Raw genomic sequence first — 26,524 nt, forward strand, 5'->3', positions numbered from 1 at the left:
CGCGGCTTAAGAACCAGCACTAGCACCAGCACCGAACTAGCACTGGTGGAAAAGGGGTAACGTATGAACTCCAAACATGGAACTTGTTGAATCAGAAAACAGAAGACAGTGTTTGTGTGAATTAATATCATACTAGCCCTGTTCTGTATTTCCTCCCTTTCCTCTGACTCATCTTATCTGCTTGGAATCAGCTCCTTGTGTACAGACAGTGGTCTGTACAGCAATCCCCCTATCTGTTTTAGATAGTCAATGATCTGAGCATCCCTTCTCTAAGCTTCAACACGTCTGTGGTTTGTTTTCATAAAGCACAGTAGATGAAAACATTTTAAACTCTCTGTTTATCTGACCACAGACAACATTCAAGTAAAAATAACTTTATTTCATATATTTACATTACCAACGACAGCATCACCATCATCACCAGTCTCATTCTCAAAGAACCATTAATAAAAGAAAAGACACTCTAAACACCTGAAAATCCAACAGAAAATAGAAATAACTTAATAAAATCAAAGAATAAAAGTTTAATATGAAAAACAATAAATAAGCGCAGTTGGTTTCCAGATGAAGCCCTGATCTGTCTTTTCAGCTGAAGTCCAGGTGTAGGTCAGTCACAGCACAAATGACACAGAGCAGCTCCAAACCTACCTGTCTTCACCTGTCAGTGCTTTCAATCCCAGCATGTCACTGAGACTTTCAGCTGCAGACAGGATGTGTTCACCTACTGGATAAGATGGTCTATATGACACTTTCCTGCTACTAGCAGCTTTGTGAGGCCGACCTGAGTCCAGCAAGGATCAGAATGAGGATCTGACCCATCTGGTCTGGCTGCAACAGAGACAACTTTAAAGATATACAGGTATGATTTCCAGCCGAGTCCTAGGATGTCAGGAGAAGCAGCAGGGAAGGTCCATTAACTAAAAAGACCATCAGCTTAGGATGGTCATGAAGAATTCATCAAGTTCTGCTGGTTTGATGTGAATTCTGAATCCTGCTGATGGGCAGTTTCCATGGTTTGCTTTAGAGAGTGTGTCAGTCTCATGATTTAACAAAGCTCCTCTAAAACTCTGCCTCCTTCAGCTGCTCCTACATAAAGCAGGACATGAGAAGGTCTTCCTAGAGTGCAGGTCAGGGTTTGTCAACCTGTCCTGGGTTTGGTCCAGGCCCGCTGTGTTTGGGCATCTACATCAGCCTGTGATGCTCCTCCCTGAAGCTGAGGTCACACAGCAGAGACAGATGGTCGGAGGGGTAGTGGTAGGAGGGGAGGCGGTCTGGGCCGATCTGCTCCTCTGTGGGAATGTCCAGCAGACACTCCACACTCAGAGCCTCATGGGAATACCAGATGTAGTCCAGTGTGCTGCAGCTCTCTCCAGAGGGTCGGATCTTCCACGTTGTGTATGCAGGCTCTGTCTGTCCGTCAGCGCTCAGCAGTTTGTACGCAGAGTTCAAGCCCAGGGCGGAGGAGCTGAAGCGTCTGTAAACATCCTCTGAAGGCTCAGCGTTGAAGTCGCCACACACCACCAGCGGGACACCTCCTGAAGCTGCCCCACTGTCGCCACACTGAGACGTGATGCTGTGTAGACTCTGCAGGAGGTCGGCGCCCTGAGCGCTACGCAGCCTCTCCCAGCCGCTCCGAGCCTTCAGGTGTGTGACTGCCACACACAGCTGCTTGCCCGTCACCCTGCAGCTCAGCGTCTGAACGATGGCGACCTGGTTGGTGGGCAGCATCATGGCCGAAAGTCGCAGGTGAGCTGAAGCCTGTAGGGAAAACCGTGAGCGGCGGTAGAACAGGGCGCAGCCATCGGGACCGTTATTCTGCTCCACGTCCAGACAGGGGGACCAGGGTTTGGCAAGGAAGGTGCCGTGGTAACCCAGGCTGGCCAGGATTGGCTGAAAAGTGTCATAGTAGTGGTCCACTTCCTGAAGACACAGGATGTCAGGATGGTAGGTCAGGATCTCCTCCAGGATCAGGTACTTTCTCTCCTGCCAGTTGAGAGCGTCCAGCGGGCAGCGGATAAAACCGTCCTTCCCTTCCCCTAGAGCTGGAAGCAAAGGGACAGAGTTCATTCTTTATTGACAGAATCAGCTTATCAACTCCAGACCACCAGACTACAGCCAGAGGAACTCTTTCAAAGAAACCTGTGTGTGAATGAAGGATGCTGTAATCCTTTGCTTATAAACCTGTTCTCTCTGAAGTGTGCTTTGTTCAGCTGTATGAAGAAAACAACCCAGAGAGCAGCAGAAACAATCTTTTCTATGAAAAGTTTTCACGCTTGCTTCGCTGTGATTTAGCAGGAAAATGACCGCCTCATGACTAAGATTAAGTGTTCCCCCTGGCATATCATTTTAAGACTGGAATGGCTCATCAACACATCTTTACCTTGGGCCAGGATATTCCACTGCATGACCCGAATGGAGGGTCTGTGCTGGTGGCAGGGTAGCAGACTGCTGGGGAACACCAGGTCCCGGTGTGGACGGGCTGGGCGACTCTGTAGGGCCTCCTCGCACTCCCTGAGCAGCTGGTTTGGATCAATCTCTGTCTGGTCCTCATACAAGTCTGGGTTCTCATCTGGGTACAAGTCTGGTTGGCCCAAGGAGGCGTTGTTTAGAGACTGGGCCAAAGTACCAAACAACCTGCTGCTGCTGCTGGCGCCCATTGGACAAACTGAGGCGGAGGACACAAAGAGGAGTGGGAAGGCATTAACAGGACTGTAATGGCTGTGGCTCAAATGATCATCACTGTGACTTTTTTTTTTATCATCATTAAGTCCATTAGTATCAACTTCAGGAATTCATTCTTCTGAGGGACCTTTCCCTGACTTTAAAAACATTTATAATCTATGTCTCACCTACTTTCAAAGTTGAGACAAAAAACAACAACAAAAACTACCACCAATTATTTGCACATACAGGGGCACCTCAAATGTTTTGCAGGTCTATGATCTCATGTGTCAGACGGCACATGAACGACTCATAGCCCGTATGTGTCACATAAATTTCCTCTGACATGTATCCTGCATGAGTTCTGAATGTTGTATCTCATATCTTGGATGTCTCAAACCCAGTAAGTCTTATGTACCCTTCGTTGTACATTAATCTTGAATAACTCTAATCCAGTATGTTTGGTATGTCATGTATCCTGTTTTTCTGGTATATCTTATTTCCTGAATGTCTTATATCTTGTGTATCTTGTATCCGGGATGTCTCATATCTTGTTCATCCAAAATCATGTATTTCTCATGTCTCACACCCTGTATGCCTTTTTGACCTTTTTTGCCACTTGACTTTTGATCAAGAAAATTAAAAAAAAAGATGTACAGTCTTGATATCACCTTAATCATAATATCAGTAAATTCAATAAAATAACAACAAAGCATCCAGAGTAAATCAGCATGGAGACACAGGAGAACGGTCTTTTTACAAATGTGTGTAGCATCACTTTGATCTCAAATTAAATCTCTCAAACTGTGCTCACCCCATTTTTCCCACTTTGATTGGAACGCCCCCCCATGTGCCCTCTGTATGTGTGTAAACCCATCCATGTCAAATATTTCCACCGCTGTTTTCAGTCATTGTTCCTTTGGTGGTCAGCTCTGCACCACTACACTCACTTGTTACGGTTTCTCTGCTGGCTGCTGGAAGTACCTTTACTAGGAATCTGTCCCATCTCTGAGTGTTGTCTTCTGTCAGATTCCCCAAATAAACCATGCCAGTCCTTGGTAGGTCATTACCCAATACCTCTTTTTATACTCCCCATACTAGTGATGGGTCCGGCGACACCGATGCCTCGGTGCCTCGACCATTTTGATCTTATATCGGCAAATAAGGTGTTCGTTTTTACTTCCTTTTTTTAAAATTCTGTTTCTCTTAGTTTCTGCTTGATCTGTAGCTGGAGATCTTTCTCCAGAAACGGAATTGCCAAGACACAAAAAGATATGTTTGTTTGATTAAAGCTTTACTTTAAAATGAAACCTCCCTGCCTTAAAGATAAGAACAAAAGCAACATCATCATTCACGACACCTTAACTTTAATTCATATGTTAGAACTTGTGTTCACATTATTTATTATATATTTGAAAGATGTGAAAGATATTTGAAATTTAGATAAAAGATAAAAAAAAATGTACTAATGTAAATAATTTTGTGTATTCTGGGTCATTGAATCAGTATGCCAGTTGAGTCTCTCAACTTGTAGTAGATGAGGCCTCATGAACCGTTGCGGCACATCACCCAAACTGTTATGATACTGTCAGTTCTGTGTAACTGTGTCGCTCAATATGGACACCTGCTGGATCTTAAACATCATTGCAGGAAACACAGTTGAGAGACTCAACTGGCACACTGAGTATATAATCTAACGATATTTACAGCTGGAGCACAACACAATGTCACAGTGTCTGACCATGAAAGGACAAGGAATTGGATGGGGTCAACAGCCAAAGAGAAGAAGGAGAGGAAGAGGAGTAAGGCTGTGTGGTGGAGGAGTTGGGAGGTACAACATAGGAGGAGGCAGAAGAAGCCATATGAGCGTTCCTGATGAGATAACAGCCACACTTGTAAACCACATTTGTAGTAGAGTGCAGCCCAATGTTGGCAGAACAGCTGTTTCCTCCATCATTCAAACTTTTCGTCAACAGAACAGGTGTGTCATCTAACGATAGGCCCTGTACTGTAATACAGTGTACTTTCTGTAATGCTCCATATAATATTACATTATCTTACTTTTATTTTATAATTTACAGCAAGTATACTTCATACAGTGACATTTTATCTCTATTTTGTTTTGCATATTTTTTCCACATAGGACTTCAAGACCACTGTGTCAGGGTGGCAGAGGGGCCCTTCTAACACCTGAACAGGTGAAGGCTATTTGTGCTATGGTTGTAGAAAACAATGTCATCAAACTAAAGGAGATAGAGAGTGCCATTATAGAGGACAACAACATCTTTGAAAACATCCAAACAGTCAGCACCTCAGCCACTGACAGGGTACTGAAGACACCAACTGATCATGAAGCAGCTGTAAACTGTTCCATTTGAAAGAAATGATGGAGGAGTGAAGGATGTACAGGTAAGACATATGAGAATGCAAGAACTGTACCTAACAGTAAACAGTACATTTTATAATGATCTACAGTATGACCTTTACACGTTTCCTGTGGCTGTAGAAAAGAAGATGCAATATGTACTGTATGTATTTGATGTAACTTACTCACAAAACTCATTTTGTGTTTTATGGATATAGGGTATAACGGAACTGGAGGCGAGTGAACCATCGCACAACTTTATCTACATGGATGACGCTGGCTTCAACTTAACCAAACGCAGAAGGTGTGGTCCAAGTATCATCGGCCACAGAGCTTAATGTGCCTGGCTAATGGGACGGGAACATAACCATGGGGGCTGCTATGTCTGAGAATGATGTGCTAACACATATTCCCATTAATGAGCCATATAACACAGAGCGTCTGTTACAAACTGTTTTGAGGAATGCACTGACTGTTTTGCAAATGATACAAACTGGTTTGATGATTCGAACTATCTCAAAATCTGTTTCTTTTTGTAATTCATATCTTTTTCTTACAGTATTTCAAATATTAAGGGTAAATTTATTGATTGGGTTTCCTCTATCTTATATGATTCTCTGTCCCCTGATAATTTTTGGATCCAATAGCCCCCGCCCTCGTTTCAATACCTTTCCATTTATCTACATAGTTCTCAGTACACCAGCATACCACAGCCTAAATCTGAGCTGTGCAACAATGACCCTTGAGGTTTGGGACTGCCATCCCACCTTTCTCCTTGAGTAGTTGAAGAGCCGCATGTCCCTCCAAAAATCTTTGATTCCTAGCTCTTTCTGTATACCTCCCATTAAGTCATTTGTCTTGTACGTATCATTTGCTCACGTCTTGTTCGTCTTGTGTGTCTTTTCTTGGAAGCACTTCCATCACACTGATTCCTTTGTCTTCAGAAGAAGTCGAGGTAAGCTATGCTTCACAGTGAAAGCAGGTCAGGATGTCAGGACTTGGATATTTGGTTTCTACTCTTTCTCAAGGATCTTCGGGTCTGGTCCATGATTTCTTGTTAATGTTTTCCTTACAACCCTAACCCTAAAAAAACCCCTGTCATTGTCATTTTAGGTGAGATAAGTTCATACTGTTTTTTTTTTTTTGCTTTGTTACAATTTACCTTGATGGTGGTATCCCACAAATACTACACAAAAAACAGGAATGCTACCAATCGGAAGATACATGCAATAACCTTCTTATCTCAAACATAATTATTTAGATTTCTTCTTATTCAACATTTTAATTAATTAATTGTTTCTAACTGACAAACCACCTGGTTTACTGGTAAATTATCATACAAGATCAGAATCTGACAAGTTAGAAAATACTGAAAAAGCAAAAAAACTTTGACTTTATAAAGGTCCCCTAAATAAGTGCAGAATCACAAACAGCATCACTTCTCACAGAAGTCAGCCCAAAGTTTCTCCTCAGTATGTTCAAACTGTTGACGTGTCAGAACCATCAGCAAAGAACCAGCAGCAAGAGTCAGCACAGACGAGCATGGCTGAGAAACTCTTGGTAAACCAGTAGAGATGAATCAACTGTAACCATGGACCTCGTAAGAAAAGTAGAACACATATAAAGCAGCTCCACTCACCCCACAATCAAAACAAAGATCCTATCTCATGTTCACACCGGATTCTCACAGGGAGAGTCAGTACTTACATGAAACAGAATGAATGAAGGGAAGACTCACACACTCAGAGTCACTAAGTTCCTTCACCAAGCAGTCTTCCTGTTGTCCTGGCAGTTATCTGTCTCTCAAACAGTCTGCACAGCTTTCTCACAAGACACCCACCCCGAGAAGGAGGAAGGAGACTCGTCACTACTGACTGGACCATTCAACAATGCTGTCTCTTACTCACTCACACACACACACACGCACGCACGCACGCACGCACGCACGCACGCACGCACGCACGCACACACACACACACACACACACACACACATAGTTGTGCAAACATAGGCAACTCAGAGAGCTGTGTGTGTGTGTGTGTGTGTGTGTGTGTGTGTGTGTGTGTGTGTGTGTGTGTGTATGTGTGTGTGTGTGTGTCCATTCTTCATTAACTGCTACTATGCTGTTCATACCACACACCCACAGGAAAAGAAGAATGACATGTCTGCTTCTCCCCCCAAAACAACAGCTCTCAAAATCCATTTTCCAAGGTGAAGTTTCAATTAGCTGATGTGGTATAAGGAGGGATAACAAAATGACTGAGTGCTGGAGACAAATATTTAGAGGACAGGAAACTTATTGAGGGATGGTTATGGAGTGGAACCCTGACAGGCACAAGATGACTTTAAAAACAAACATGATGACATGAAATGGTGTTTCTGTAAGTTCAGAACACAGGAGTCATATGCCCAGCCATTATCAGCTGACACACTGATGTTTTATTCATTATTTCCAACCTGGCTCCACCAATACCAGCACTTTCTACTGGTAAGGTAGTGTATTTAAACAAGTCCTCGTCCTACCTTCTTCTGCTACTCCTTTGCTACCCACTGACCCGCTGCTGCGAAAGTATGCATGTCACGATAATCAATAAATCAATTAACCGAACGATAAATAAAAACATCCTCGGTAAGTTTGCCAGCCTTGATAAACTGACACGTGCATGCATGTTTGTTTTCCTACTCTCTTTCGACCAAAGAGGCTGAATGAGAAGATGGCTCACTACATCTGTCTTTCCTAACATCGGGGTGCATAGGTTCAATAGCGGATTTAGCGGATTTATGGCGGAGTGAGCATCTGTCAAAAATGCGATCTTTGGGGTGAAGACGGGGCTGCTCAGGCGTACACACGGAGAGAACTGAAGCGAACTGAGCACATGTTAATATGAGTGATGGCACGAAAGAGAAGGTTCTTAAGCCGCCTGCCACAGTCCTAGTATGGGAATCTTTTGTTTTTTTATCAGAATGAACAAAGTGTGAGCTCATGAACACCAACGAGCTGATATGTCGCATTTGTTTGAAAATAGTGGCCATGAAGAAGAAGAAGGGGAGGTGCAGCGGAGCCTTGTTCTTTGACAATCCGCTCTTACTGAGGCTTTTGGTCTGCAAAGTTAATAGATATAAAAGCGCCAAATAGTGGGCGCTCAAAGACGCCAAAGAAATGCAGCCCTTCAATACGGTTGAAAGCCAGAAATGTTAAAAATGTTTGACAGACAGTACGGATTGACTGGGAAAAAGTACATGTCACAGTTTCGTTTTTTCTTTAGAGACAGGGTCTATGTTTTATTGTTTTTGATTAGTATTAATTTTCATTGACATGTATTTTTTTCTAAAAGAGAGTCCATTTCATTTTCATTGTATTTTTTTCCTCTTTCTTGTTTGTTAAATTTATTATATTTTTTGTTTAATTTATTTTATTTAAAAGATCCTGACCTTTTAATTACAGTTAAATACTCTTAAGAAATTGAAGTTTCTTGCTTTTGATATGGTGTACTCACTTTATTATCCCATTTATCATAACTACATCAATGAAAAAAAATGAAAAAAAAAATCAAAATAATATTGTTTATCGACAATAATATTTTGGAAAATTATCGTCTAGCAAAATTTGTTATCGTGACAGGCCTATGTGAAAGCATGGCCTCCTCCACCCCAGCCACCTCCTACTAAGGCTATAAGGTGAGGGATTTTCCAATGCTCTCCCTGATAAGCCAAGGTGGGCTGCTTGGCTAACCCAGGGAGTACTCTGAAAAGCAATAAGCCAATGATAACTTTCTATTTTTAAATAAATAGTTTAAATGTATGACGAGTGTTCCTGACTGAACAGTAAAGATAATTTTCATTGATAACATATTTATAGTAGTTCCAGTGGTTCCATGTCAAATTTTTTGATCTTTCATGGATCCACAGTTATAAATACGTAAATAGACAAGTGTCTGTTTCCTTCATTGACTGAACAAGTGTAAAGCCCTCAGGCCTCAGGGAGGAGTCTATTTTGAAAGGTATTCTTGGCCCTGTTTCGAAGGCTCTCCCTGAAGAGCTCCAAATGAGCACAGTGCTGCTGAGTAAACTGCCGTTTTGGAGTTTCCCACAGCAGACTGCTTACATAACAGGAAAATTACAGGTGATATAATTCACTGACATAACCTACTGGCACACCCTGTGGGACCTCAGTGGTACCATGAGCTGTCAGAATGTCTGCTGCTGGGAGAAGAACTGAAACTTGGGACTTGAGGGGGACAAATATTAAAACTGAAAGTATACTGTTATATGGTCATTGGTCGCACTATTTTTTCTTTTGGCTTTACAACATTTAGAAATAATCCAAAGGCTTGTGCTGTTCCTCTCTATGGATACTTGTTCACTGCAGTCTCCTTTCTTCTCCTCTTAAGTAACCCAGTTAGCAGACAGCTTCAGGATGAGTGGCAGCTATGTTCTGTGTGGGAATACCATACAATAACCAAACACCTGTTAAAACAATGAAAACTGTCACTAAGAATGAGATAATATTCACAGTGATGCTTTGGGTAGGCCCAGGTGATAAAGTGAAAGTAAAGATATGTATCACAAACTAACTTTTCCTTGATAGAAATATGAGACACGGCCAGTAGATTTTTGATACAAAAAAAGTCCTCTGCGACATATCAGCTCATTGGTGTTCATGAGCCCACACTGTGTTCATTATGATAAAAAACAAAAGATTCCCACACTGGGACTGTGGCAGGTGGCTTAAGAACCATATCTTTCGTGCCATCACTCATATTAGCGTGTGTTTCCTCCTTACCCCTCAGGACGCTCGCTTCAGCTCTCTCCGTGTGTACGCCCAAGCAGCCCCATCTTCACCCCAAAGAGCGCATTTTTGACAGATGCTCACTCCGCCATAAATCCGCTATGGAACCTATGCACCCCAATTCTAGACTATTGTAATGCCCTGTATGTCGGCCTCAGCCAGTCTTCCCTCTCTCGCCTCCAGCTCATCCAGAACGCTGCGGCCAGATTTCGGGCGGGAACACCAAGACATGAGCACATCACCCCTGTGCTGTCTTCTCTCCACTGGCTTCCAGTTCGTTTTAGAATTGATTTTAAACTGTTGTTGTTTGCTTTTAATGCCATTCACGGCCTGGCCCCTCTCTACCTGTCAAAGGTTTTAACTTTACGCAGCCATACGAGGGCCCTGCGCTCTTCCGGCCAGCTCCTCCTAGAAGTTCCAAGGTCCAGATACAAAAAGTGGGGGGACCGTTCCTTTTCCATCGCAGAACAAGTTGCCCCCAGACATCCGCACCACCACAGACTTTGGTCTTTTTAAATCTAAACTTAAAACCCACCTTTTTAGAATGGCTTTTAACCCTGACTGTGGCTTTTAAGTACCATGCTCTTTGTAATTTTTAACTTGTTTTATCTCTTCCTTATGGCTTTTATGCACCCTTATGAACCCCCGCCCCCTTTGCATTTTTTATGTATCTCTCCTTTTTTATGTATCGTTCCTTGTATCCTGAACTACTACTGTAAAGCACTTTGGGGGCCTCTTGGGTTCTGTAAAGGGCTCTATAAATAAATATTGATTGATTGATTGATTGATTGACCTGTAGGGATGAAAAGGGTTGAAACTAGACAGTTTCTGTAAGGTAGATCTCTCAGGTTATGGAACAGACAGCGAACACAGCAGCATACAGAAATAGAGTGAACAGACATTCTGGTAACCCCACAATGCCTCCTCTCTCTGGGCTCCTTCAACATCGGGCTGTCCTGCACAAACTCTTTGTTTGAGCTCCAGCCTGAGGAGATTTTTTACTCAGAGCTTCTGACTCTGGCTCTCCTTAGACAGGACGACAGGATGACGGCAGCCTCCAGCTCACTCACTCTAATGACTCACGGTGTGGTGCTGGTTACGCAGATCAAATTCCAGCTCACCACATGCCCAATGACTGAGTTTCCAGAGTTACATATTAGATTAAGTGATCCAGGGTTAGCCATGAATGTGTGACTGTTATCAGACACTGAGCTGTTTGGGGAACTGCTGAATTCTAACAACCACTGTTTATAGGAAATCATCAGTAACTGTGTCTTCACCATAGACTGTACATAGAGTGGACAGTATGGCTCCGCCATTTATCATTCTACGGTTTTGAAGCCAAAATACCACCATCTCAGGCGCCACCATTGTAGCAGTTTGGAGCCAGATTCTGCGCAGTAGAGATGATGAGGGATTCTGGGAGAATCTGAGTCGAGCTGGGTGACAAAAATAATAATCATTTTTTTTCTTTCGAGAGTCTAGTCACTTCCTGACTCTACCACCCGACATTTTACAATCCCCGAAAAAAATACATGAGACCGTCAGCTGTCAATCATTGTTGAACGTTACGTAAAGCCTGGTTTTTAACCTGGTATAACTAATGAAAATGAAACTTTTCAGAAAAAGGAGGACTTGGATACAAGACAGCCAAATGATATCTTCAAATCACCACACATTTCTAGGAGGTGTAATAATTTTTAAAAGTTTGACCACAGCCCATCTGGAATGTCTGGAAAGCCGTATTTTTAAACCTATACTGCAGCCAGTCACCAGGGGGAGCAGTTTTTGTGGAGACCTCACTTCGAGCCGGGCAAGCAGACGTCCATTTTTTTACAGTCTATGGTCTTCACCCATGATGAGGCTGGATTTTCTTTTCCGTACAAGATATATTTAATATTTATTTGCCCTAATAGTTCTAATGTTTGTAATAAGAAGAATGAAAAAAGGTATGGAAACATTAAATAACTTCAGTTTTAGGGTTTAAGCAGCCTTTGTTAAGATGATGAAAAGAACGACCAGGGAATGTTTGGAACATTTGTTGTAACTTATTGTTTTGTCCCTCATTTCTCACTCCTGCTGAGGCGGTCATGCTGCGGTGCTGCTAAAAAGCACTTTGCATGGAACTGTTTTGAAGATGTGAGTGTGTGTGAGTGTGTGTGTGAGTGTGTGTGTGTGTGTGTGTGTGTGTGTGTGTGTGTGTACTCTAATTGCCTTGTTTTGTATGACTGCTGCCAAAAAAATACACATTATTACATGAATATTTTGGCAGCACACGTCTTATGATACAAATATAAAATACATGACTATTTGAGAAAAAACTTTAAGACAGACCGGGAACGTTTCAAATCAGCCCTGGTTTGATGTTTAACACTGAAACACAGCCAGCGTATCCCTGGCTTCCAGTCTTGGTGCTGCCCCGACCTGTCTCTCCTGTAATCTGAGGTTATGTAACAGACTGAAGGATCTTGTTAGGGATGGAGGCCAGCACAGATCTGTGTGGAGTCAGGCTGAGGGTTTTAGTTTCTTAAACCCCTGACACACTGAAAGTAGAAAGTGGTTAATTGTGCTGTTGACCTGGGCCTATGTGTGTGAGCAGATGGGACCACAGGCATGGAAATAGAAATCTGACAGCTCTTCCAACAGAGCACAAACCAGTGTGACTCCAACCACTTTAAAACAATCAGTCTCACACTGTGCTATATTAAAATCTATATCTCAAAAGCTGCACAATGAAAACAGAAACAGACAAAGTTAGGGATTAGATACTGACTGGTGATCTAATACTGGGGTTTGCAGAGATACACTTTCCTAAAGAGGTAAAAGAGAAGCTGCACACTTTTTTCTGTTGTGTTTTAACCATGATGAATAGCAGAGCATGTAAGCGGAGTGCAGCAGTGAGAATTTCCGCTCCTTGCTCCCAGAGGCCTTTATTGCTCCCTGATCAAAGTCTCACTATGCCACTATCACTGCTAAGCACCCCACTGAGGGTGAGCCCCACTCCTTCCAAAAAATGTGAGGCTCAGGAGAAACATGGGACAAACATCTGTTGACAAACATATCACATCATGTTTGAATCATCACCAACCAAGATTTTATCATCAACTCTTTTAGGGTTGGGTGAACTTAGAGTGCTCTGTTATACTGACATATTAGTGTTCAGCAGCAATTTTTGCTCGGTGATGGCTAGCGCGAATGATTGGATGAGAAGGTTGGCTAAAACATTGATCTCTGATCAATTGGAAAATGCCATAACTGAGATGCATTTTGAAAGCTTGTTTTTGGAACAGCAACAGAAGCACAGCACACACAGAAATGCCTCATCTCATTGGGACATATTTTGTCTAATGGAGAACAGAAATTTTACAAGTCAGAATCTCAGCAGCTTTTAGCATTAACTATTGTAGCATTAGTTTAACAGAAAAGCAAAAACAGCAAAAGTTAGAACCAGCACCTCAGAAATTGTAGAAGAATCAAATTTCAAAGAAAAGCATTATGTCCCAGTCCTATTCAATACTCTTGGACCCTTTGAGCTCAAATTTTGTGGTGCAGCACAGGGGGCACAAGCCTGGCGCACCCTTCGCAGTCTTAATTTTCCTGCAGCGCACTGCCATGCGCTGCCAATTTGGCAATTTGGTAGACTGTCTGCGCAGAGATGGATGTGACGGCGCGCCAGGGGGAGTTGACGGCGCACCAGGGGGAGGTGTTGACAGATTCATGTTGGCGCAGTGACAATTTCGTGCCAAAAAAGTGCACCGAAAGCTTGCCAGCTCCAACTTGGTCTATCCTCAGTGCAAAGCGGAGTGCACCCTGCGCAGCTGTAATCTGGTGACAGGCGCACATGTGCGCACATGTCAACAAAGCCTCAGAGGCAGGTTTCCAGAGTGTCGGCACATTTTAATGCGATAAACAATCACTATTTAATATAACCGTCTGAACCAGCATATACATTTGTATCTATATTAACTGTCCCGTCACATCTGATGTCAGATTAAAGCCGTTTGTCATAATGGAAAGTTAACCTGACGGCAGCTGGAAGTTTGATGCACATCTTACAATCAAACAATAAACAGTCTTTACATCTGATACTGAGTATATATCTGGCTTCTCTCATTTCATTTAATTCAAAGAAAAGAGGGAGAGAAAAGACGAAGAAAAAAGAGACAAAATAAATGTATGTCACTCAGGATTTACCCGTGATTTCCCATATTTCTCTGTTTTAGTCTTTATTTTTAACGTGATCTAAAAAGTAAAAAGATGGAGTACATTATTGTAAGGAGATGAGGCGGAGACACCGGGAGAGTATAGAGTATATCACCAAAGGTTCTGCTATTTGGCGATGACAAACCAGGAGTACAGGTGGATCAAAAGTATTCTGAATGGATAAGCCAGCTGTGTAACTGTCTCTTCATTTTGTACTGCTATTAATGACAAAGGAACAGATTAAATCTGTCCCGGGAGCTGGCCCACAAGGTGATGCGCTTCATGTCCTCCGATGCGCCCCCGCTGTCCATCTTCCTGCTGCAGGGACAGCGGCTCTGACCGTCTCCGCTACCGGGTCTTTCCACACACTTTCTGCGGTGTCGGGGATCAGTCAGAACAATCAGATGCTGTGCCTCGGCCGCAGCGCATTTAAAGGCAAGGAGAGACACTCATTTGATTGGTAAAAACAGCGCCCGGCTGTGTTAAACCCACTCACGGCTTTTCACCTCCCTCTCTGCCATTTGCGCGGAGGGAGGCGTGGACGCGCACTTCTGCGCTCCTCTGCGCTCCTCTGCGCCTTGACTGCGCCTCTCTTGGCACTGCAGGAAACTTGCAAAGTGCGCCAGTCACACCCTGTCTGCGCAGCGAAGGCCGGCGCAGGGCAGGTGCGCCTGCGCTTGCGCCTGGTCTACGAAATTGGAGCCCATTGTGATTGTGTGAAAATCCCACAGCATCATAGGAAGCATTGTTACAGAACAGAGTGATTTGATGGATTACTCACTTGTAGGTTTTGTTAGTCTTGTAACCTTAGATACTTGATTTAAAATAATTGAAGAGCTAAGCTGACTGATTTGATCTCTCTGTGAAATGACTGTGAGCTGATCTCTGATCTCCAGTCTATTTAAAGGAAACAGGTAAATCTTGCAGCTTGAGCTCTTGTCTTCACTCAGGCTAACACGCTTGGTAATCTGCTGGCTAATTAGGGCACTCTGAGCACCGAGACAAGCAATGCCATGTCATGCAGGAGCAGGAAGGAAACTGTTACAACAGATTACTACGGATTACTACACATGTGTTCTGGTGAGAATGTTGAGAACATCCTGTTGTCACGGTTCCAAGTGGAATAAATAAACTAAAGTAGCTACTTTGGTAGAGATGAAGAACAGAGTGGTTCAAGAACTCACTGATGAGATGGCAGCTCAGAGGGACAGAGGATGATGGTTCAATCATTTAGTGAAACAGTATTAATAAAATTAATGGATATATTTTAGGCACTAGTCATCATTAGTAGCATGACAGAGCAGTGTTTTTCCCCACCACTGTATGGGGGGAGCACCCGCCCCCTCAATGAAGGCTTCCGCACTCCTCGGAAGTCCAGTTAATTTTATTTTCCATATAGGAGAACAGTAATTTTATAAGTCTGAATCTCAGCAGCTTTTAGCATTAGTTATTGTAGCATTAGTTTAACAGAAAAGCAAAAACAGCAAAAGTTAGAACCAGCACCTCAGAAATTGTAGAAGAATCAAATTTCAAAGAAAAGCATTATGTCTCAGCACTATTCAATACTCTTGGACCCTTTGTGATGAAGGCACCCGCCCTCCTTGGAAGTCGAGTTCATTTCATTTTCCATGTAGCGCTAGATCACAGAAAGTTACCGTTCTCATAAATCAGGTTTATAACTTTTTTTCAATTTAACAGACCAAACAACCTCATGTTACTCATATAATTTACATTGTGGGATATCATTTGTACATGATTGCGTTCACATTTCAGGGTTCGGTGCTCGGTCCCCTCCTCTTCATCCTTTACCTCCTTCCCTTTGGTCAGATTATCCAACGTCATGGTCTCCGCTTTTATTGTCATGTCGACCACATTCAACTCTACATATCCACCGAATCAATATCCTCTATGACCCAGTCCGCCCTCTCAAACTGCCTCTCTGAAATCAGCTCCTGGTTGCAAAGTAATTTTCTAAAACTTAACCTCTCAAAATCTGACACTCTTTTAATCGGTCCAAACCCCCTTACTTCTACAGCCAATGACTTCCACATCATCCTTCAAAACTCCACCCTCTTACCTTCTTCCCATTGCTGTAACCTCGGAGTCATTTTCGACAACAAGCTCACCTTCTCACATCACATTAAAGCAGTCACAAAAACAGCCTTCCTCCATTTTAAGAACATCGCCCGCCTTCGCCCCTCTCTTTCCTTCCCTGCAGCTGAAACCCTCATCCACGCCTTCATCACATCACGTATCGACTACTGCAATAGCATTCTTTTTGGCACAATCAACAACCACCTCAACAAACTTAAGTTTATCCAAAACTCTGCCGCCCGCCTCCTCACCCGTACCCGTTCCCGTGAACACATAACTCCCATTCTTCAAGATCTCCACTGGCTTCCCATCCGTTACCGTATCCAGTTTAAAATCCTCCTTCTCACCCACAAAGCACTCCATAACCAGGCCCCTCCATACCTTACTGACATGCTCCACCCCTACACCCCTTCCTGCACCCTCCGTTCTTCCGTAGCAAACCTCCTCACCATCCCTAGGACCAAGCACCAAACCTGGGGGGATAGAGTCTTCTCTGTTGCTGCCCCCACCCTTTGGAACTTGCTCCCACAACACCTCCGTGATACTGCTGACCCCACCGCCTTCAAAACAAAACTCAAAACTCACCTATTTTGCATAGCTTTTAACTTAAACTAACAAACCCCGGTACTGAACTTGCTTTTTCTCTGCACCTCTGAATTGCTTTTTCCTCCTCTTCTTTTTCTATGTCTTTTTTTTTTTTTTTTTTTTACCTTTATTTCATTTTTTTGTATCTGTTTTTAAACTTGCTTTTTATACTGCTTTTACCTTGTAAAGCGTCTTTGAGATTTTGAAAAGCGCTCTATAGATAAAATGCATTATTATAATTATTATTATAATTATTATTAATTCTCATTGCGCTGTTTTCCGCCAAGTTCTGCTCCAACGCATTCACAGACGCACAAACACATGCGTGCACTTAGACACACAGACAAGCACATTCTGTATAGCGGATAGAGAAGGAAAAAGTGGTCTTTGGGATCACTTAGTGCTTCCAGGCATAAAGCTAGTGAATATCAACTAGTATTTATTAATATGTAGAAGCATAAAGACTGTCATCATTTGAGACTTTTTCAAGTTAGAGTCACTCTAAATTATAGCCATGAAGAAGTAATTCACTTGACCTGACTTTTTATGATGCTGTGCCTTCAGTCCTTCATGGGTGTAATCTCTGCTAAAACAAACAGTCAGCTGTAGTTCATTGACCCTGACACACTACATGAGGGGATTCAGAAACCTTGATACTTAAACTGGGAGTTGGAGATTTGGAAGAGTAGTTACAGTCTGGCAGCATGAACATACCTCCTGTGTAGAAAAAAAAACTTAAACTCACTGTTTCTGCTTTGTGTAACCTCCAATACTGAGAGCAACATTCTGTGCTATTTTGTTGCAACACCAACTGAACAGTCATTATTCCACAGGCAGAACAAGGCCACAAATATGATGATGAAACTTAAACACTTTGGAATTTTGCATCTGACCTTTTAGAAACTCTACTGACTCTCAAATACACTGCATTGACATGATATTCATAGTTAAATTGCAAATACTCTAATAGGGCTTGGACTTAAATGTATTAAAGGGGACATATCATGCTTGTTTCTCCTTTTCACTATGCCAGACTAGGATGCCTGTAAAGCATTTCTGCCCTCAGTACAAGTCATTTAGTTCCTTCATTGCCCCACAATAGCGTTCTCAATAGCCTCAGTTTAGGCCATTCTGAAGATCTCGTTGAAACGCTCCGTTTCGAGAATGACCTCCAGTAACCTCGCAACGTCACAGCCCTTTGTGCTCTGATTGGTCAGTTCTATCAGAGGGGCGGAGGGGGTAGAGCCAGGGGGCGGTTTTTTGCAGCATGGCAGTATTTACAAAAATGCCATATTGGATGGGGCAGACCGAGGGAGTTTGCTGTTTGCCAAAACTTCACCGTAAGGCATTGATAGCGCTAATAAAATGGCAGAGTGTAGGATACGTCCTTTTGTATTGGACCCCGAGTCAGACCCGGACGGTTCTGCAGCTCAGAAGGAAGAAAATCCACCTCAACACAGATCATCTCAGGACGCTTCAGGGTGGTGAGTCAAACCGGTACTGTAACATGTATAGTGCATCATGCTGAAAGTGTAGTCTAAAGATCGCCTCTACCGCCAGTTTGTCACTATGTTATTACTGCAGCATTATTGTGGTCCAGGTTCACAGTGCATGTCGAAACAAGCATGCAAATATCACAGTCTCACAAGTATTATGACGCCTGCTATAACTACAGTGTTTTAACTGCTAATTCAACATGCAAAGCCGAGCTTCTCAGCAGAGCAGGGTCCCTGCATCCAGCACTCAGTCAGTCGGCTCTTGATGGGTGTATCCCTCGGTGGCGGTTGTGTGACTAACTGACATCACAGAGGAGAAGCTGCTTTATCAGATTACTCCAATAAAGAGAAAGGATCCTCGTGTCATCACGAAGGTTGAAATCTCGCGGCCAAATGGCAATAACCTATTTTCAGAGGCATCAAATCTCGTTCTAGGATATCAGAAAAAATACAATGTCTCACTTTTTGAAAATTCAGGGGGTGAAAGGTCTTGTTTTCAACTTTATTATTATATTATATGTAAGTATTAAATCAGGGATCAGCAAGATATGTCCCCTTTAACTACAATTAATCAGAGAAAAAAATATTGTTGTAAAACATTTACTAATTTTATCACAGTTTACTGTTACTCTTCAGAAAACATTTCTCAGTGCATGCGTTTGTAGCATACCTTCCATAGCAACACACAAAGTGACTCCAACCCAAGGTTGTAAACGCTCTAATAACACCAGGCTGATGTCAAACAATATGGAAGAGACGACATTTCTCAGCCTGGTTAGCTGAATGTGAGTGTAAATGGAAGAAGTACTAAGTGCAGTAATGACTTTGCATATAACCTGACCAATTCTAGCTCCTAGTATCCCCTCAGTACTTGACATGTAGCACCCAGCATGGGAACCAACTCACACTGAGCTTAACAAAAACTTCTAAAGCTCAAGGTTCACTAGTTGATCCTTTTGAACACTACCAGCATAAATTGCAATTGAAATGCTCCATAAACTGCACTGCACATTTTAAAATAACATTGGTTGAAAATGACCATGATTTTGTTTTTTCAGTTTAAGTCTATGTACTGATTCAGTCATCTAACAAAGTCCATTTGAAATAAAAGTGATGCTTATTTTGTCAATTATTGGTATTGCATCAAAATAATCAGATTCATTTCCTTAACCAAGCTCCACCGCTCAGTGCTAAGTTCAGCTATTTCACTTTGATTGAACATTCAGTTGTACAACTTTTGTAATGACATATTATCTTATCTTATTTTCATATCTGACATCTTGTTTTGACATAAAGCTGATGAGTTTTTTAACTGGTTGGGAAAATGACTGAAATGAATGGCAGAATGCTGGGAGAACCTTTATTTCTTGTTTCGGATCTTTTTTATTTTTAATTTTTGGCAAAATATCTAAGTGAGTCAAACACTTCAAAAAGTCAACCACACAAAAATAAGTGTAGCCTATAGAAAAAGACCAGCAAAAGTAGGAGAATTCTCTTTAAGGTGTATTCCAAACATAAAAGTGGTCGAATTCATTTTAAAAAAATCAACTTTAACATAGTTTCTAAAAGCCTCACAGTTTATTGCCTAACTCTGAATCGTGTTAACTCGTTTTTCTCACACAGCTGTGTTCGCGGACACGATTAGTTTGATGTCTGCTCCCAAAATCGCACGTTTCTGGTTCTGGCTTTGAGGAGTTGATGTGTCCTCATCTCATACGAGTGAGAGTTGTGGAGATAAGCTGAACATACTATCATAGTATCTTTTAGTGATGAAATAGTTGACCGTGTTTGGGTTTGGGTCTGTGTTTGTTGTGTGAGGACTAATGAGCCCAACAGGCCTACCTGGTGCTGCCGCAGTGTCAGATACTCCGCTCGGCTTCAGCTGTGAAGAGGACCCATGGAATCCCCCTCCTCCTCCTCCGGCTGATAGACCCGGGTGTAAGCACCGCGTCCCCGCTGGAGCTGACACCGCTAACGGGGAGAAGGGCTTCCTGACTGCCGGTCCCCCCCGTGAGGAAACACACAGCTGGCCGAAAAACGACGAGCAACGCCGAACCGGATTCATTGTATTCAGTTCTGAGTCAGAGAGAGAAACAAAAAGTTGTCAACGAGCCGCTCTCCTTTCACTAAAAGCCAAGTTGAAACTAAAAGCTGAGGATATTCCCTTCAATTCCAGTTTACCGGACGGACTTTCAGCGCTGTTAGCACTCTAAAGGTAACTGATGCCGGTAAAGTTACATCATATTTCTCGTGTGTCACAGAACACCGGCTATTAGGGGCCGTCCACAGATGGACCAGTCCATCCCCCTTCAAATATGGTGCCAAATGAAATTAAAAAAGGAAAAAACTTAAAAGACTTAAGAGCATCTGTTTCCGTATGATCTGCGAGCTGAACAGTTGCTACGAAGAGAACAAAAATCTGACCATATTTGAGAATAATATGCGTAACCTCCCTACTGTTATTAATGGTTCGGTCCACAGGCGGACGAGCTGCTCGTTTCATAATGAGGAAGTGCCCATGAGAAAAAGGCGTGTCTTTCCAGCTTATGGACCAATCAGCGCACAGTGCGCTCAGTGACAGCATCGAAGATACTGACGTCATCACTAGCCTGCTCCAGAACATGCCGTGCATGTGACAGTGTTTTCAAATCAAAGTACCTCAGTTATTGATTATGGGTGTTGATTTTTAGCGGAGGGACCATTTTTGTGCCTACCTGCTTTCATGTCTTTCGGCCTTCATACAGAATAATAAACTAGCCTTTTGGAGCAAATCCAAATCATATTTTTCTTCACAATTTTGATTTGTATCCTTAAAGCATTAAGCAGTATGACCGTGTCATACTTTTTTATTTGTTCCATACATCCCATGAAATTATTCAAAATAGAAAGTCAAGTATAAAAAGAATTTTGCCCTCTCTTGAACAAGTATATGTCTGAATATTGTAGCATTAACACGGCAGACTTGGTAGAAATGGTCTTGTAAATCTGATAATTATGTTAAAGTTAGTGTATATTTATTTAGATGTTGTTTTGATTCAGTTATCTTATGAAGAGCCTTTAATATCTAAATTTACATAGAAGCATGTCCCTCTCATGGGGTGTGCAGAGGTCAAGAAGAAGAAGAGGAAGAAGAAGAAGAGGAAGACAATAATAGTGTAACTGACTAGCCTTTAGCCTGTGCATTAACAGCCAAAGTTTGCCTGTCTTTTAAATCAAACATGCCTCATAATCCTCAAAACAAAGGAGTTCAAACCTTAGAAGTCTTTTTGTTCTTGGCTGTGGACATATTTATATTTGCTGTAAAGGTGGGCTTGGTGTGTAGCCTGGGTAATACTTTTGTGTTGACCCTAGGTCAAAGTGGCTGATACATGCCCCGTTTACACGTTTCACCTGAAAACGCTAAAACACAGTGAAAAAAATCTGCTTTTATACGGAAACGCTGAAGGACTGAAGGTGTGTATGTGACTTCCATTACTTCCAGAGCCAGCCTCAAGTGCAATGGATACTCGAGAAACGGCAGATTTTAGCACTTCAGCATTGACTTATATTCTCAGACCAGAGGTTGCCGCTTGAGCTGGACCAGTGTTTTGAAGTCCTTACATAACCAGATAAAGGGTCAGAAGTGTCTGTACTCACAATCCCGGTTCTCTGTTACTAATAAACAGCCCGAGTAACAAAACAGAGCTTCTGGAGTTGCACAAGTGCTTCACTGTGTCCTAACAGGAGGGCAGTGTTCTTTGACACTCTGTCTGTACCATTTCATTTCATTTTTCTCAGAACTGTAATCATGATTGGGAAAGATTTTTCTTTGTTGAAATGATCACTATTCTTTTTTGTGAATACATGAAAAGTTCATTTTTTTAAACTCACTTGTGTTAGTGGAAGTAAACATAGCGAGTGCAATGTTGATCTCTAGCGGACTTTAAAAGCAAACTATGCAGTAAGAATTTTAAAATGCATCAAGCCTTTGGAAAACCAGGAAATAAACAATTAGAAAAGGTATTATTATCACTAACTACTATTTTCCTGCTTTCACTTCATTATTTTCCTTTAATTTCATTCATTCATTTTCCTTTATCTGATTTATTCATTAATTTAATTTTTCATAACATTCATTTATTCCATTTCTTTTCATCCAAGAATACATGGCAGGCCCAGTCAGCATTCTGCATTACACGTTCACCTCAAGCAGCTTTAGCCCTCTGCTAATTTATAAATTGATATATTATTCATTTATTGCTGTCTTCTGTTTGTAGCTTGCCCTCTGTGTGAAACTTTCTAGTGCTGCTGTTTTGGCCGGGACTCCCTTGGAGAAGAGATTTTGAATCTCAGCAGTAAAAAACAAAAACAAAAACAAACTTATTTTGTTAGTTAATGATAGCTGAGCAGCTTCTTATATGCCCACTTCAGACCATGGTCCAGACATGTTTTTACTGACAATGTACTGTTTCCCTATGTTCACATTTCAATCATATATCAGCAACAGTAATGGTCAAATTCTCCATTCTCACGGGGATGTTGTTATTCCAGATGTCATAGCTACTACTTCTTCACAGGTGCTTCAACAAAGTGTATGATGCCTGTAATTCACACACAAATGTTGTTTACTGTTTTTTTTTTTTTTTAACAAAGCACTTTCACCTCGCTTTCATTCAGTGGATAAGGCACGCAGCTCATCTGGAAATAAAAGTCTTGAGTTCCAAAACTGTGATTTTAGAAATGTCCTCACTTAGATTAGTCGTGTTTGAAACTGAGACTCATTTCTGTTGTTGCATTTTGTAAAAAAAAAAAAAAAGTGTTTACATTACCTGAAGCCATTACTTGTGTAACTGTATAACTTAACTCATAAAATGTTCCCTTCATGTATCAGAAAACAAACCCTTTGAATTAAGTGTTCTCTTATGGAACACAAACACTATGTTCTGTGCAGCAGAAGGTGAGAGAACCATATTTCTGGCATTGCACTCTGATGTCATGCTGTAGCAGTCCATTCATTATCAAGGCCAGAGCACCGAGGGTGCTAGGAATCTGTTAAAACACACCTGTACTGTAGCTTGAGCCAAATGCATTACTTTTTACTGGCCTTTAAAATCCTTAAAACTTAAAATTTTGCACACTTATAAATAATGTGTGATTAATTAATATTATAGGGCTTAATGAAAAAAGAAACAGACAAAAAACCCCATACCTATTTACTGGTCTTTGAAGTTTTCAATGTTTTTTCTACCTCTATGTGCGAAAAAACATCTTTGCATATTTCTGACAAGTCTGACAAAAAAGTCCTCTTGCACCAGTCTCCCAAACCTAACAAGGGCACCACCTTGTGTTGAATGTCAAAATTGACACCCAATTCAATAAACAGAATGTGTGTGTGCGTGCGTGCGCGTGTGTGTGTTTGTGTGTGTGTGTGTGTGTGTGTGTGTGTGTGTGTGTGTGTGTGTGTGTGTGTTGGGGGGGGGGGTAATCAACCCTTCTCTCATTATCTTAGTAATCATCAATTAAATCACTCATCCAGCACTATTTTCAGTTTACACCTGGTATTTCATTAGTTTTCGCTGTAATACAGATTATAGGTTAAGAGCTGTTTGCCATTGTTTGTTTTTTTCCTTAGAAATAAAATTCCGCATCACCTCATTTCATGTCCTTTCTTAAAAATCTCTAAAATTATCCACTGTGTGATCAGTACACTGATTAACTTTCTCATTTTTTTAACCTAAACTCTGAGTCAGTTACATGTGTTTTTATTTTTATTTTTATTTATTTGGTCATCAAGTGTTGTTCCAGTTTTACCCCTTACTTCAACATCTGGAAGAATCTGCCAAAAAAACAAAAACAAAAAAAAACTGAGTATTTTGTCCAATTTTTTTCGTAAAAATTGTCGTATTATACTTCAGATAAACCACATTCCACAAACAAACCCAGAAACACGTCTTGTTTTAAGATATTAGGAGACAAATTTGAGGTCTAAATTGCTTGTATCAAGTAAAAAAAAAATCTGCCAGTGGAGTGAAAAAAAAATGTTTTTGGCGGCTCATTTATTTCTGGTCCATGAGGTGTGCTCCCTCTGATTGGCACTAGGAGACAGCAAAGCTCTATGCTAGATCAGTGAAGAGTTGTGAGAGCTGCAGTTTCTATTCACATGTCTTTAGTAGGTTTTTAAAAATAATCACCTTACACAGTACAGGGGTCTAAAAGTACCATTGGGGATATGAACAAGAAGGCATGGGGAAGACCAGCTGGAAGCACAAGGCTCAGCAGTTTTCTGGCATGTATCTATCCTCTGCCTTTAGGTGTTCACTCGGGGTCATGTGATAAAAGCGCTGTCTGATGGCTGAGAGTCACCTACACCAGCGTCATGCTCACTCAGGTGGGCTTTACACGAGTACGAATTTCTACGACTCTGGTAAAATAAACACACGGAGACGCGTATTTGTCCATGAACCCGCATCTTTTTTGAAAATGGGTCTGCAGGTGGATATCTGCGTTTTCGTCTTCATGCCGTATTTGATATGAACAGATAAGTCCGGAAAAGACGGTGACCTCATAGCACCCATCCTACTCCCCGCCCCCCAACCCACGTTGTCACACACAACAACAACAATGGCGGCAGGCGGACTGATTCTGATATTGTTCCAGCAGCTACAAATATTGCTTCGACTATTATATCAACATTTTCTCAGAGAGCATGAACAACACCTGGGGCCTGTACTACGGAGCTGGATGAAGTCATCCAGGATAACTCTGCGACAACTCGCTGAAGTTCACCGGGGCCCTGTTCTACGAAGCAAGTTCAGCCTAGCGAGATAGACTTGGAGCTACCTCGCTGAACTGAGCCCGGTAGCCGGTGGTCTCGCTACACCGTTTTACGACGCTGGTTATCAACCTAATAAGTGGATCCAGCTAGGCAATGAGCACGTGCACGCACACAAGGCGGAGCCCGCTGCATCTGACCAATCGCGAACATGGAGCAGTCTGGAGTGTCAGAGCAGGCCGGAGAGAGAAGGACCGCATACTTCTCACAGGAGGAGCAGGAGGTGACCATGAGGAAGTATGACAGAAAATTGCTGACAGTCTAAATGCGCAAGTGTAGGCTAGTGCAAAAAAAAAAAATCTTTTGTGCCATTATCATCCTGAAATAGCACTGTTCACCATGCACTTTTACTGTAACATGCACCATACCTAATTTATTTCTTAGATGAATTTATTCATTTGTTCATTCCTATCTTGTTTACATTTTTTGTGTGATATGTAGCCCACATGAGCCCTACATGAATTCCTGTCACAATTTTAATACGGGCAATAAAATATTGTCATGGAACAGAAGTGTTGGCATTGAAGATCTTATTAAGGCAATGCGAGTTCTTCATTCCCTTTAACTACCTGTAGAAAGTGTCATGTACTACCAACCCCTCCCTGGAAAACCGGTACCTTTCATAAAGGTGGTCATCCAAAAAAGAGAGTGGGTCGGGGCGGTTCCTGAAAACTCTTGCTGCAAAAAATTGCCGACTCTGTTAATGCGTAAATTTCCTAAATGCTTATATTAATAGACCTATCTCATCATGTGACGACACGGGCAGTTAGGTCCTTATTCATTCATGTTGTCAGTCAGTGTGTGTGTGATCAGCATCATTTCCGACCTCATAATTAGAAAGAGTCCACTTTCCTATTAATCGCAAGGAAAATGCTCATTATAGGCAATTTGTATTGCAGATGCAATAGCAGTGGGGAAAAAAAGGACATGGGAGCAAATAAAAAATAAATATAAAAGCATTCTTCAAAGCGGTCAGTAAAAAATTCCTGAATTTCTCTTTGGGATAAATGAAGTATTTTTCATTTCATTTCATTTCATGAAAGATTCAATTTGCTCACATTTCTACTTTTCCCTGACAATGTCTCAGTTATGATGATCAGTAAGATATTGTTTGTTCACAGCCCACAAGAAAAAATGTTGGGCCAAAAAGACAGGGGGTGGTCCTGCGCAGGAGGACTTCACTCCGGCTGAGCAAATTGGTGACTGAGCGGTCTTTCATGCCCGCCCGAGAGAACCGATTGGTCAGCGGGCGGTCTGTCACACCCCATGAGCTCTTATCCTGGAACTTAACCTGCTCCGGACCAGGTTTGGCGTTCAGCATCAGTTACCAGGGCAACGTGTCTGGATAAAAAGAGATCCACATTTGTAGTACGGAAAACCCGAAACTTTTCCAGGAAGTTATCTCTCTAAGAGCTAATCCAGCTTCGTAGTACAGGCCCCAGCTACAGCAACAACAACAACAAGTGCTCATGCAGAGACGCAGCATGTTACGCGTGCATGAGCACTTGTTGACGTGGAAT

At 42.0% G+C, this 26,524-nt stretch overlaps 1 protein-coding gene across 2 annotated transcripts; it reads right to left on the reverse strand.

Moving 5' to 3' along the window:
- Positions 1-370: 370 nt before the first annotated feature.
- LOC141793049 (nocturnin-like) lies at positions 371-20,669 on the reverse strand. 2 transcript variants are annotated; one of them, XM_074673374.1, is made up of 4 exons: positions 20,651-20,669; positions 20,036-20,269; positions 2,381-2,665; positions 371-2,042 (listed from the first exon to the last, which is right to left on the reverse strand). In XM_074673374.1, the coding sequence occupies exons 2-4, from the start codon at positions 20,256-20,258 to the stop codon at positions 1,183-1,185; spliced, it is 1,368 nt and encodes a 455-aa protein (XP_074529475.1). In that variant the 5' UTR covers positions 20,259-20,269; positions 20,651-20,669; the 3' UTR covers positions 371-1,182. The 2 variants fall into 2 exon arrangements, with proteins under 2 accessions (XP_074529475.1, XP_074529473.1); XM_074673372.1 differs by lacking the exon at positions 20,651-20,669 and adding an exon at positions 20,375-20,622.
- Positions 20,670-26,524: the final 5,855 nt, after the last annotated feature.

The sequence above is a fragment of the Halichoeres trimaculatus genome, unplaced genomic scaffold (assembly GCF_033239565.1).
Source record: "Halichoeres trimaculatus isolate MK-OKI-2021-1 unplaced genomic scaffold, fHalTri1.1 fHalTri1_scaffold_7, whole genome shotgun sequence".
NCBI lineage: Eukaryota > Metazoa > Chordata > Actinopteri > Labriformes > Labridae > Halichoeres > Halichoeres trimaculatus.

Bases quoted from the DNA above. Each gene is read 5' to 3' on its own strand.
- LOC141793049 (XM_074673374.1), bottom strand. From the start codon at position 20,258: ATGAATCCGGTTCGGCGTTGCTCGTCGTTTTTCGGCCAGCTGTGTGTT. The intron at 2,666-20,035 runs GTAGGCCTGTTG...CCTCCGCCTCAG, and splicing joins TGACACTGCGGCAGCACCAG to TTTGTCCAATGGGCGCCAGC. The intron at 2,043-2,380 runs GTAAAGATGTGT...CTTTGCTTCCAG, and splicing joins GTGGAATATCCTGGCCCAAG to CTCTAGGGGAAGGGAAGGAC.